This window comes from Alternaria burnsii (genome assembly GCF_013036055.1).
Source record: "Alternaria burnsii strain CBS107.38 chromosome Unknown 729, whole genome shotgun sequence".
Taxonomy (NCBI): Eukaryota; Fungi; Ascomycota; class Dothideomycetes; order Pleosporales; family Pleosporaceae; genus Alternaria; species Alternaria burnsii.
Window position 1 is genome coordinate 214,506 of NW_024066127.1, and position 13,175 is coordinate 227,680.

General features: G+C 51.1%; 5 protein-coding genes across 5 annotated transcripts; 1 reads left to right on the forward strand and 4 right to left on the reverse strand.

Annotated features, from left to right (window-relative positions):
• Position 1: 1 nt before the first annotated feature.
• Positions 2 to 1,173, reverse strand: GT037_010375 (hyoscyamine 6-dioxygenase; the record flags this gene model as incomplete). Its single annotated transcript, XM_038935422.1, has 3 exons — positions 2 to 834; positions 885 to 1,070; positions 1,131 to 1,173. 3 exons carry the CDS (start codon positions 1,171 to 1,173, stop codon positions 2 to 4), a joined length of 1,062 nt encoding a protein of 353 aa, XP_038781930.1.
• A 1,216-nt stretch (positions 1,174 to 2,389) lies between these two features.
• Positions 2,390 to 3,572, forward strand: GT037_010376 (uncharacterized protein; the record flags this gene model as incomplete). Its single annotated transcript, XM_038935423.1, has 2 exons — positions 2,390 to 2,771; positions 2,842 to 3,572. The coding sequence occupies 2 exons, from the start codon at positions 2,390 to 2,392 to the stop codon at positions 3,570 to 3,572; spliced, it is 1,113 nt and encodes a 370-aa protein (XP_038781931.1).
• Positions 3,573 to 3,749: 177 nt separating this feature from the next.
• On the reverse strand, positions 3,750 to 7,192 carry GT037_010377 (uncharacterized protein; the record flags this gene model as incomplete). Its single annotated transcript, XM_038935424.1, has 6 exons — positions 3,750 to 3,984; positions 4,053 to 4,762; positions 5,293 to 5,448; positions 5,511 to 6,268; positions 6,398 to 6,979; positions 7,033 to 7,192. 6 exons carry the CDS (start codon positions 7,190 to 7,192, stop codon positions 3,750 to 3,752), a joined length of 2,601 nt encoding a protein of 866 aa, XP_038781932.1.
• Positions 7,193 to 7,981: 789 nt separating this feature from the next.
• GT037_010378 (fmn-linked oxidoreductase) lies at positions 7,982 to 11,567 on the reverse strand (the record flags this gene model as incomplete). The annotated part of the gene is made up of 3 exons (XM_038935425.1): positions 7,982 to 9,425; positions 9,669 to 10,031; positions 10,093 to 11,567. 3 exons carry the CDS (start codon positions 11,565 to 11,567, stop codon positions 7,982 to 7,984), a joined length of 3,282 nt encoding a protein of 1,093 aa, XP_038781933.1.
• A 412-nt stretch (positions 11,568 to 11,979) lies between these two features.
• Positions 11,980 to 13,127, reverse strand: GT037_010379 (nad-binding protein; the record flags this gene model as incomplete). Its single annotated transcript, XM_038935426.1, has 3 exons — positions 11,980 to 12,032; positions 12,082 to 12,283; positions 12,339 to 13,127. 3 exons carry the CDS (start codon positions 13,125 to 13,127, stop codon positions 11,980 to 11,982), a joined length of 1,044 nt encoding a protein of 347 aa, XP_038781934.1.
• Between the last annotated feature and the right edge of the window lie 48 nt (positions 13,128 to 13,175).

Here is a 13,175-nt window from a genome sequence, read left to right on the forward strand (position 1 = left end):
GCTAAGCAACGGCTACCTCCTGCACCCCGACAACGGTCTCGCTTTTCTTTCTCGCCTCTTCATCTCTCTTCCACTTCTCTGCCCGTCCATAAGAATCCTTGTACCCACCCAAAATCGCCTGTTCAACTGTAATCGGAGGCCACTTTGGTTGTTCCCCGTCCGCCTTACAATTTGGCAGACAACTAACCACATAATCCGGGTTTCCAGAGAAGAAGACCGGAATGCTGTACCTCTCCTCTCCACTTACATTGATGACACGATGGAGATTGGATATGTAACGATCGTTGCTCCATCGCATCATCAAGTTACCTAAGTTCACGACGAAAGCGCCAGGAGTGGGGGTTACGTCGAGCCACTCTTTGGTCGTGTAGTCGTAAACTTGGAGACCAGAAACAGTATCTTGGAGTAAGATTGTTATGCAGCCGAAATCTGTATGTGCGCCAATTCCACGAGTGAGTTTTGCTGGGCTGTCGGGTGGCTGCGAGGGATAGTGGAGGAGCCGCATTGTTGCTACTGCGTCCCTGGCGTATTCGTCGAAGTAGTCTTCAGATAGATCTAGGGTCAGAGCGAGTACTTTTAGGATATCTTTTGCGAGCTGTACGACTTGGCCGTAGTACTCTAGTGATGTGCTCTTGAAGTCTTGCACGTCTGGCAAGGATGACTCCGAGGGCCACATGTTTGGGCCAGAATTGAGTTTCTTGTTGAGGAAGTAGGGATGCGTTTTGGGGATTTCATCGCCGATATAGTATCCTTCTTTGAGCTCTGGCGATGTTCCTTCTTCCAACATTTGGGATTTGAGCAGCTCGTAACCGCGGTTCCATGTGTTTGATGTATCTATATAACGGTATCAATAACACGTCATGTGCGAAAGTCGCTCTACTTACCCTTGTTTACTTTGTTCTTCTCTTCTAATGGCAGATTGAAGAACTTCTTATTCCAGTCCATCATCTTCTGCTGCAAATCGATGGGTACGTTATGTCCGGTAATCTGGAAGAAGCCATTGTGCAGACAGCAGTTTCGCACTTCTTCTACGAGCTGTTTCTTGGAAGTCGCATCACTCTGGTAGAATTCTGGTAGTTGTTAACGGAGACTGCGACAGAACAATATCGACACAGTTCGGGCCTACGAACTGGAGAAGTCCAAAATGGGAGGAGCATCGCCGGCGCTAGGCATGTTGAGCCTTTTGGTAGGTCGCGGAGGTAGGGAAACAGTACAGGTAGTGTTGTTGATGGATGCTGGGTGTTTTTGAGGTATGAAGGTAGGAATGAAAGATGTTTGCGATGGTTTGCAATGAAGCATCACATTGCATTGGATATTATTATATCCCAGTTCCTCGCCAGATCCGCTTTCCCTATCCCCATCTCTCACCTACCCCTCACATGCGCGGCGCTATCGATAGCGGCTTTGCGCTGGAAAGATGGCGCGAGTGGGGTTTCGAAGTCCTCCAACGTTCACCCCCACCCTTGCTGTCAAGTCACGACTGGCCAAGTGTAAGATACGTCAAGTGAATGGATCCTACATACCTTGATGCAGACCCAGAGAGCGATGATTCTCCATTATCCGCAGGTCACCGCGGAGCCCAAGGCTTACCTAGGTGAATTCCAATCATGGTCAGAGCAAGCTGAAGTACTCTACAGGATTCTCATCTTGCCGTCAACCCACTCTAGCATAGTGATCTTGCAAGTTGACCAATTTTGGTCTTCAGCTGGACTGAGTTGGAAGGTCATCTATGATCACACTGTCCATACTTGAAATATACCGTGCACCATCGTCATCCGGGATTGTTGTCGCGAGCGTCTGATCGTAGTGGAGCTTTTGCTAACCATCTACCGCGGACTCAGTATCAGTCTGGTCGCCGATGCGACACATGCCGTCCCATAACATCGTGTACAAGCTCATTACGATCATATACTCGGGTGAACAAGCATGTCATTCTCGTGCATTACCGGCCACCGTTTTCCAAGATCTCTTTGGCTGTCGAAGTTCTATGTCTGCCGGCTCGTGCGCAGCGGCCATCTCATCGCATTCTTTCTGATTGTCTAAAGCGTACGAAGGAGATGTGCTACCTTGTCTACGGGCGATGGGAGCAAAAGAGACAAGGCTGAGGGTCGACCCAGGACGGAAGGCATTCCGTCATCGCGTCGTGACTGATTGGCCAGGGAAAACTCGACCATGGGCGGCTGGCCCCACCTTCCCATTAGTAGTGCTTGGTCATGCTCGACATAAGCAGCCCTTCCCTGCCAAGCCTCACCTAAACACCCACCGGATTGTTAAACCTTTACCAACCAGGCAAGCCCACGATGGCACACACGCCCAACTGCCCTGGACCGATCTTGGAACATTCTCGTCACCCTAGTCGCGTTTTGCATAAAGCGCCCCCTCCCGACCCATGAAGACGCTTTCCTCCATCTTCATCGCCCTCGTCGCAATTGCACTTGCCGTCTACAACAACGAGTACATGCTTTCGAGACTCACACAGTCACTCAAACACGTCACATCCCTCGCAAAGACCACCAAGCCCTCGTACAACACCACCCAAGACATGACGACCATGTTCCGCGGACTGCCCGTCATCCCCGACGAGGCCTTTACAACCGATGCGCCCCGCAACATCGCAAAGTCGTTCCTTGCGATTGAGCAGTCCGAAGGCGCAGGAGCCAAAGTGAGGAGGAGTGTCGGCACCCCAAAGCTCCGCAACTTCTCCCCGTTCCTCATGCTCGACCACTTTGCCATTCCACCAGGCGCAGGTTTCCCAGACCACCCACACAGAGGTATGCAACTTCCCCTTCCCTCATGCCTAGTACATCTGTGAGCACTATACTGACTTGTTGATTTGTACAGGCCAGGAAACCATCACATATCTTCTCTCGGGCGCCGTCGACCACGAAGACTTTGCAGGCAACAAGGGAACCATCGAGCAGGGCGATCTGCAGTTCATGACAGCCGGCCGCGGCATCGTCCACGCTGAGATGCCACGCCAGAACGAAGACGGTGCGCCCAATGTCGGAATGCAACTCTGGGTCGATCTGCCTAAGGAGCTGAAGTCGTGCGAACCGCGTTACCGAGATCTACGTGCCAAGGAGATCCCTGAGACGACTGCCGACCATGGCAAGGTGCACGTCAAGGTCATCAGCGGACAAGCCTACGGCACCGAAAGTCTGAAGGAGTTGGCATACACCCCTGTCTGGCTGCTCGACTTCACAGTCCAGCCCGGTGGCAAAGTCAAGCAGCCCCTACCAAAGGGCTGGAACGCTTTTGCCTACCTCCTCAACGGCACCACCATCTTCTCGTCCGACGGCGTATCGCGACCTGTCGAACAATACCACAACGTCGTCTTCGACAGCAACGGCGACAGCATCGAAGCCTCAGTCGAAGAGGGCGCCGAGAAGGAGTCGAGATTCATTCTCGTCGCTGGACTTCCCCTCGATCAGCCCATTGTACAATACGGGCCATTTGTCGTAACGTCAAGAGACGAGGTCATGCAGGCTATGATGGACTACCAGAGCTATTCAAATGGGTTTGAAAGAGCAAACAACTGGGAAAGTGAGATTGGAAAGAGTATGGTTCACTAAGATGCCTACTTCCGCCTACCTCTTCTTTCGTGATGACTTCTTATGTATATACCAAATTATGATTCTATTTTTCTTTGCCTTACAACCCCTGGTCTCATCACATTTCTCCAGGATTTATCAATCGGTAACACACCTTCACCAATATGCGACCACGCATCTGGCACTGTTCTGCGCAGCTCACATACTCACGCACCCAGCCGAACTATCTTCTACAAAAATGCCTCCATAAATCTGTCCTTCACCGCGCAGTGGTATGTGCTCTTGATACCCATCGAATACCACCGTCTCTGTCTCTGTAGGTTTCTTTGCAATACCGATCTGCAGCTGACCTCCCCCAGCATTGTCATTGGCTAAAGCCTTGGTGACCGCTTTCAACGGCTTGTCGCCTGTGGAGTAATAAACCTTGATCGTGCTATACATCTCGTCAGCTTTCCAACATTCAATCGAGCCTCATGGTATGGGCGAATGCAAGATACTTACTTCCGCACATAATCCAACTGTACTCCAAAATTTTGCCATTCCCTCTTCGAAATCTTCGTCGTAAAGATGAATTCGTTCTTCGCATTTTGAATCTTCCAAGTCTCCCTCTCTCTCTTCGTGTCCACACCCGTCCCACCATCACCAACAAGCACAACACCCCCAACGAACATGAACTGGTTGCCCGAGTAATCACCCTTCTCATGCCACACATTCATATACTCGTGACTCAGATTCAGCGGCCTCCGTTCATCTTGTTTAATGCTCCAATGAAAAGTCACAATACCCTTGTCTGAAGCATCAGCACCAGCGTCATTCTGGTCGTCTTTCAGCAAAAGACCTGCACGGCGGAAGCCAGTCTGCAGGTTTTCACCCGCACGAAACAACGAGCCGTCATCGATGGTGACTTCGAGGGGCTTGTGTTGACGCGGATCATCGAAGCGGCATGGCGGGGCGGTTTTGGGTGAAGGGAAGACAAGGATGGAGGACCAGGTACGGTTCTCACCTTTGACGAAGTCGGGATTGTAAGGGGTGGATCCTTGGGCTGTGTCAAAAGATTGGAGAGTCAGGTTGGAAGCGATGCGACCGTCGAAGATGATGGGGCATTTGATGTTGGATTTGGGTTGGTGTGAGTGTGGCAGTAGCGGAGTGGCTGCTGTTAGAGCCAAGAATGGAAGGAAAACAGAGAGATGCATGGTTAAGAAAGGTTGACCCTATAGAATCGCCAAAACTCACACATCCACAAGTCTAGGCAAAGGAACACATTTATATGGTTCTACTGTTTAGGACGCTAGCCAGCCTTACGGATATTGGCTAATTAGGTAGAGCGGCAGAGCACTATGGGCCAAGATCTAGTGCAGCCACATTCCCGGAACACCATTGGCTCTAGTCCGACGGACCTGGAAGCCGATCACCTTCAGTCATGTCTCAATGCGCTAATTCGAGACTTCGTTTTGCAACTCATACACCCGTGACTCGAATCAAGTAGAGGGAGAGGACAACTTCCTTCGTCTATCGTCATAGAACGTCTTTTATCCCTTCCAGATCTTTGCGAACTGATCTCTGCATAGTCTTCCGAACGAGAGGCTATTGCGGTTCTCGGACGCCGCATTGCAACGATACAGATCAACATTACATGGCCTACCGAAACCGCAGGCAGTATGGACAGTACGATTTTCGCGATCGAATGAACCAGCTAGAATCGGTAGAGGTTGGTCGTTTTCCTCTTCACTTTCCCCGGCACGGGTTGTCCATTGTCCCAGAACTTGAGAGAGCGGATCGGCTTCCATGTCCACTGTGCTTCGTCATTCAGAGCGCTATCCAAGACCCAGGTGATGGCAGCAGTAAAGGCGACGACTCCTATGGCGCTGACCCAGTAGACCCAGAAGTCGCTTTGGTTCTGAGGATAGACATGATACATCAGCGTATGTTTCACGGGCCTTTGATGCATACATGACTCACCGGTGCATAGTTGTCTTGCATACTGAACAAACTGCTTGTGTATGCCAGTGGAATGAAGAGTAGGGCAAGGAGGTTGAGTCGTTTGACTCGTTTGGCCTCTTCCAGGTTTTGACGATTGCCAGCAATTGATGCCAGTCCGGTCATGGCTTGCATGAGATTATCAGCACGCTCTTTTAGAATCTTGAGCCGGAAGTAGACATATTGGAAGTCTTTTTCGCAATCTTTCCATGTTGACGCCTGCGACCTGGCAGAGCTATTCACCTGACCATCTAGAGGATAGCCAAGACTGAGCATTGCGTCCTCGATATCGTCGCGGTAATTGCCGCACCGGCGTGAGATGGTTTGCAGACTCTTCCATTGGCCTTGCTCTTCGACCCATGCCGTAGTAAGCCGAAGTTCTAACGAGGGTAGCATCGCTTTGATATAGTCAACAAGCTGAAGATAATGCGCAGCAACGATCTTCTTCAGATAGATTGCTGATGTCTCGGGCGTAGCCCACTCCTCTTGTGAAAACAAGTCAGAGTGCTGTTGGTAGTAGTGAAGCATGTCGCGCAGCATTGACTTATGCTGGTGTTGCTCCTTGTCCCCAATCTTATCATGAGGTACAGGTGGGATGAAGTCGACATAGCCGTCCTGGAAAGGTGTGTTTCGAAGTTCTTCGCGGACGTTGCTGATCGGACGCAGTGTGCCGTCGCCAGGAACAACCTCTTTGGGCGCAGGAGAGAGATGTAATAGCTGAGGGTCACACAGGATTACAACTAAGCGGGTCAGCCAAGAGACATTAGAGCCACAGCTTAGTTTGATCGTCCTCAGAACGAACAGCCGGTTTTCTAAGCGGAGGGGCACCCAGAGAGCCTTCTTACGATCGACAGTATGGAATCACGTACCATCCCAGCCCCCATTCTTCGTCTCGCGAGACCACCACCCCACTTTGCGTCGCAATATACCTACCGTGCTCTCCTCTTTCTGGCGCGACGCTGTCATGCCAACATGCCGTCTCATTCGCTCACAGAAGAAATAACGGTTTTCAAGTGCCTTGTTGAATTGTCTCAATTCGCAGTATTGGAGATGGAAAGCCTGCTTTGGGTCTAGTAAACTAGGTTGAGGCAATGCATCGCTCACTGGTGTAAACTCGTTGCTCCAGACGCACGTCCTCTCCTGCCGCTGGAAAAACGTAGGATCCATGAAGAAGTGGCCGCCGACGGCTGCGATGTAATCGGGAGCCAGTCCTTCCATGATGTAGATCCGTCGGCGGTTGTGATCATGTGATGTGGTCTGAAAGTGCCTGCAAAGGTCTTTCTGGCTCTTGAATTCCGTCGTCTGAAAACCAGGGACTCCAGTGTTGGGTGCATCCAGGAGTGCGACAAGCGCTTTACCTTTCATCAGTGGCCCATCCTCATTGTTTGGATCAGCTTTCTTCAGGCCAGGATTGGAGCCGCTCAGCGCTTCAATATACTCGCGATATGGGCCTATCCAAGATTAATGACACCACGAAAAGACAGCCAGACAAGAAATATTCTACCATCGGTGCATAGCCACGATCCAATCAACGGCCCTTCGTCCTTCGAAATGGCTGGGCTCGGAGTGATAGTCCTTGAGGTTGCGGCAACCGAGGTTTTGTTGGCCGTGGAAGCCTCGGCGAGGGTCGCCATCTGGACTGTATCGTCGCCTTCGCTGGCCATTGCAATAGCTGTGGGTAACAATTTGATATGAAAGCACGAAAAACTATCCGTTCATTTTCATTCGACAAGCTGGCAAACGGTGCAGTAGCCCCAGAGTCTCAGGGTGTATGGTCATAACTGAGATGGGACGGAGGAAGCGGCCTTTCGACATTTTCAAAAGGCCGCGGCTCTACATCGAGGCGGAGCTTTGTCTGCGTCAATTGGGGGCCAGAATTGCGCCACGTCATCCGTGCATTCGAAGAGTTCCGCTTGTGGAGGCGTGCTCAGATGCTGTGTCTGGATCGTAGGCACGTTGAGGCTGTGAAATGCAGCCGGTGAGTTTTGGAAGGCGGGGAAAGCAAGCCTAAGCATTCTAGTTCGCGCGATGGTCGCAGCCAATTAGTCTTGGCCATCCACGGTCCACAATCTTATCGTGCTAGCGGCAGTGCGACGTACGACATGAGGAGACTCATAAGGCACCAGCCATGAAGATGGTAGTCATTCAATGTCAGTGAGCTCAAGTCTAGTCCTATTGGCATACATTCAGACAGCCCTCACGACAATTTTTTGGAATTGACCCGTCTGCTTTCGTCACACTTGATGGGTAACTGCGGTTTACTCTAACGCAGTGTGGGGTAGAACCATCACGATATGGTATGGGAAAGGTGTAGAGTAGATTGGTGTGTGATTTCACAAGTCCCTAGTCTTGACCGTCGGCACCCGAAAGTAATTCCTTCCACCTCTGTAAATGCTTAATACGCCTGGAATGCCCAAATAGATACGCGCCTAACCCAGATATCGTGACATGAATCATACGCTCAGCGCAGCAGGAGCCGTCATCTCCTGTGGAGGAAGGGCCTTAGCTGCTTCAGGCTCCACCTCAGGCACCTTGATGCGTTTAGCTTCGGGCTCTTCTTCGTCCCGGTCCTTGCGCTTCTCTGTCTTCTGAGTATTCCCGTCGGACTTCTGGGCTTCCTTGACTCTCGCCCGCTTGGAAGCGCGCGATTCGTTCATGGGTATACCCAGATGCTCGTCAACAGTGTTTGCCTGTTGCAACAAGTCATCCACGTTCTCCAAGCCCAGCGCCTTGATGACGTCTGTGTAGCACTTTGACTTGTTCATAGCCGCATATGCCTTTTCCTTGCCAGGTATCATCTGACTGAGCAGATACTTTGTGTTGCCCCAGCGGTTCTCCACTTGTAGTGCAAAACGCATGTATTCGGTGACAACGGTCTTCCACTGCGACCGCCACTCGTGAGGGCCGCCCTCTGCGTCAGGTCGGAAGCAGCTGGGGTTCTTTTCGGCTTCGGTTGCAATCATTGCGCCGTCGACGTTGAACTCTTCTGCGAGCTTGAAGGCTTCGGTGCGCGATGTGACGTCGCCGTTCATGAGGCATGCGACGCCTGCTTCGTGGCATATTTCTCCAATCATCTTGAGCTGGTGTCTGATGGCGCGCTCCCTCGGTCGCATGGGTGTCGTTCGGCAGTGTACGGTGAGACCCGTGATGCCGGTGCGCACAAGTCTCTTCACCAGTGCCGCGGTTTCTTCAGGCGTGTCTAGGATTCGGATCTTGACGCTAATGCCAATCTCGAATGGCTTTCCTACTTCTTCAACCAAACTTGTCAAGATGTTACAAAGCAGATCTGGCGTCCTCAGCAGCGCTGCGCCCATACCACCAGACGTGGAGAAGGGCTTGGGGCAGCCGGAGTTGACGTCAATGCCCGCGACATCCGCTGCCACCATCTTGGCTGCCTGCACTGCCAGCTCTGGGCTCGCCGTGCCAATCTGGTATATGAGCTTTCCCTTCTCCAGCTCTGGATGTATGCGGTATATGACGCTCTCGCGGTTCTCGGGATCGAGTGTGGGGTTTTTGATCTTTGAAGTAGGCAGGCGCGAGAATTCCAGCGTCTGCGTGTGTGGATTGAGTCTCTTGGTGGTGCCAATCATGGCGCGGTCGATGGTCTCGGGTCCCCAGACCAGGTCGGCGCCGTACTTGAGCGCGAGGAGGCGTGAGGGCAGCTCACCGGAGCGCACCATGGGCGCAAGCACCACTTTGCCACGGTAGTCGACGCCATTCTTGGGGATGGGGACGCGGGCGGGCTCGTTGGAGGCCATAATTCGTGTTATCGATCGTGAGAGGGCTCGAAGCATAACATGCCTTGACAAGGCGAGGGCCGAAGTTTGATCAGACTGAGTGGGGAAGGGAATGGCAGCGGCCTTTGAAAGTTTAGCGCACGTGCCATGGCTCGTGGGGCTAGCGCGGGGGCGTCTCTGCAGGTACAGCTTGATAAATCTATCTCTTATATCCTCTTACTCTTGTTCAGATCTTGGCAGCAACTTCAAACCCTGGTATCACGTATCAACCCACCATATCATATGCTCTTGTGGACTAAGTGATACACCTCATCAAGTTCCTGCGCTTCTTTCTCTCACCCCCATTTTCATCGAAACTCTGCCACCTTGGCAGTTTCCCGTCCAGAACCCTTGATGCCATTACATAAATATCAAATCTTCTTCGTCTACATCTATATCATCCGATTCTCCGTTCATCAGGCCGTGTACGTATGCGCTTCCTACGAACTCGAAAGTCATCGACTCTGTATCGTCTTCAGTAGGTACGCGTCTTTGAACGTGGAGTACCGGTGATCCGTTCAATGCAGAGAGCATATCACCTGGCCGCACTCCTGTCGTCGTGAATCCAAGTCGTCCTTCTCTTGTTAAGAATAATTGCTTATATTCAAGGATTCTCATGAGAGTTAAATAGTCGCAGGCGTTCTTGTATCGCTTATTTTCGCCAGAGGCTTCTTGCCAGTGCGGTTCCGCCGTGTCCGTCTCTGGATGCGGTAGAATCGTGTACGATCTAAGCTGCGTAAGTTATATCTATCCGTAATTGTGATCTGGATCATATGGAATCTTCTTACCTCGCAAATTCGCGAGCAGTGTCAGTTTCTCTCAAGCTTCGGCCTATGGCTTGGAAGTCATCATACCAATCCCGCGTGACCACTTCATCTTGCACAAATGCTTTGTTGCCGATCAACGTACGCCAGTATGTATCGAGAGCAATGTCACGATGCAGGCCTACACAACCTTCTTGTCTCGTCTCGAAAGTCGTACTATGCATCACAGCATGAGCAAGTTTCTCTTCCCATTCTGCCACAGCCATCAGTATCTCGTTCTGCGTAGCTGGAGACCCATTCGAATACCATCCAACGTCCATGGGTACCGATTCAAATACCATAACAACCTCATCCAAGATTCTACCTCGGAGCATCAGCTGCCCAATCTTCAAGTCGCCTCGCGGTTCATTCTTTTGTCCGATCGCAGCCTGATAAGAAGGAACTCTGTATTCCAAGCTGCCTACCGAATAAGTCGTGTTACTGACACTGTGAAAATCCGGCACCCAGGATGGAAGACCATCGCATTTACCGGGTCCGAAGGCCATACTAAGCCATGCCCACCATCTGACGCTGTTTGGGTCTGGGTACTGCGTGAGTATGCAAGCGCTGAACCGCGTGAACAGATCGTGATAGGAAGTATAAGCTATGTCGGTATTAAGAGGACTGCCTCGCAGGTCGTCCTGATTCACCATGCCTAATAGCCCAAGAACGCGATCCTCGGGTCGAAGACATTCTTGTGTCGAGGCGGTAAGAACTGCAACATTCATCAGAAGGATTGTCGGGCTAACGCCAAGAATTTCCCCATCATTCCAGTACCATTGCGCCAACTGGCGAGTGTGAAATATCACATCATTATCTGTCCGAGCCATAGCCCTCTCCATGTCTAACCATTGCAACTCGACATCTCCACTAAGAAAGCTGATCTCTTTAGCCAGCGCCGCTTCTTGCACTACCCAAAGTCTTCGAAACCAACCATTTAGTTCGAGATGACAGATTGCTGATCTCAGAGGAAGATTGAAGCGGCTAAGATCGATTATTTGAGTTTCCCCAAGAGACTCAAGTGTATCCATGGCCTCCGAGACGCGCTCTGGATACTCGGGAATGCCAAGCCATACCCATACCTTTGCTGCATACCGATAAATGCGGTTCATTTTCCGGATTTGGATCATCTTTTCTTCGTGGTGCGCTTGGTTGATGCAGATGGCATCGATCCAGATTGGCAGTACGGGGCGAGTCTTTCCTCGCCTAGTCAGGTAAGGAAGTGCAGAATGTAGATTGCCGTGCACATACGAAACACACCCGTTCAAAGTAATGGGAAACAAATCGGCTTGTGATCCCCAAGTATAAGATAGTGCCTCATATACGAGGTCTGGTTGATCAAGGCTGACGGTCTGTAGGCTCCAGCTTTGGCCGTCTTCGGGCGACGAAGATGTGGGCATAAGGAGGCGGATATAGCCAGTGAGTAGTTGATCGTAAACGAAACATGGTAGCTCGGCCATGGCGAATACAAAGCGGACAGATTGTCGTATTGTTTACTGTATTTGTGAGGTGCGGGGGCAGTGGTCTAATTGTAGAAAGAGTGGCACAGTCAAGAGTATGCTAGTCTTGATCAAGATTAGGCTATGTATCACCGGTATACACTTAGCGAATTCGACTTCACTTCGAACTGATCATCAGGTAGATAGAAAGAAAGTACACAATACATATGCTCGTAATTCACTCAGACTCTACGACTAGCTTTCATAAAGGATCGCATATCAGAAAGGAGGGCGCGCTGAACCCTATCGACTTTCTGCTGGGGAGCATGGAAAGTCAAAGACAATTCAAAGGCTTCGGCTGATCGCACATTCACTTTAAGTAGAACTGCATGTCGTAGAGTAAAACTTGTTTCATTTGGTGTTTTTCTCGTCCCTACAGTTTTGCTCTGACAGCTTCTGGGTCCGCCACCTGCACCATGATTTTGCCTGTAGTCGTTAGTGACCTCACTACCCAAGTGTGACCAGACATGCTTACCAGTGTTCTTTCCCTCGAATAATCCAACTAGTGCATCCTCCGCTTTAGTGATACCTCCCTTGATGACTGTCTCCTTCCGCTTGAGCTTGCCTTCTGAGAGCCATTGAGCAAGTTGTTTCCTTGCTTCGGCGTACTTGTCTGCGAAGTCGAAAACGATGAATCCTTGCATACGAATGCGCATGGAGATGATCATCATGTAGTTCTGCGTGTGATGTCAGTAAGATTTTCGGCATGTCAAGCATTGACAGGTCAAGTACCTTTGGGCCCTGAGGCTTCTTCTTGTTATACTCTGAAATGGCACCGCACATGACGAACCGCGCGAAAGGCTTGGCTCGTGAGAGAGCGAGGTCGAGAATCTCTCCACCTACGTTGTCGAAGTAGACGTCGATCAAGTCTTTGGTGGCATCTCTGAACTTCTTCGCAAATTGGGGGTCTTTATAGTTCAGTGCCTCGTCGAAGCCAAGCTCCTCTTTCAGCCACGACACCTTGCTGTCCTCGCCAGCAAGACCCAAAACCTTTGCGCCCTTCAACTTTGCGATTTGGCCAACGACGGTTCCAGTAGCGCCAGCTGCGCCGCTGACAACCACAAAGTCTCCCTTTTTGATCTGACCAATCTCAAGGATACCGAAGTAGGCAGTGAGACCAGTCATGCCCAACACGCCTAGCGCGTCAGTTGGCACAGCACCTTCTGGCAGATCCAGTGATTCGACGTGTTTCTCATTGAGTACGGAGTACTCAGACCACCCGCACATACCAGTCGCATAAGTGCCAACCGGAAACTTCTTGCTCTTGCTTGCGACGATGAGGCCAATTCCGCTACCGCGCATCACTGCGCCAATCTCGACGGGAGGGATATAAGAACGTGTAGGGTTCAGCCAGCCACGCATCGCTGGGTCAAGTGATAGGTAAAGTGTCTGGAAGAGGACCTCACCATCTTTAAGGGACGACGCCGATGGGATTTCCTGCTGCTTTGATGTAAAGGTCTTGCCGGCGACAACAGCGTCTTGTGGCCGTTCGGCAAGGTGAATCGATGTGTAAGAAGGCATGATGGTGACTCCTCTGGTTTTGACAATGAAGTGGGAATAGATCTAGAA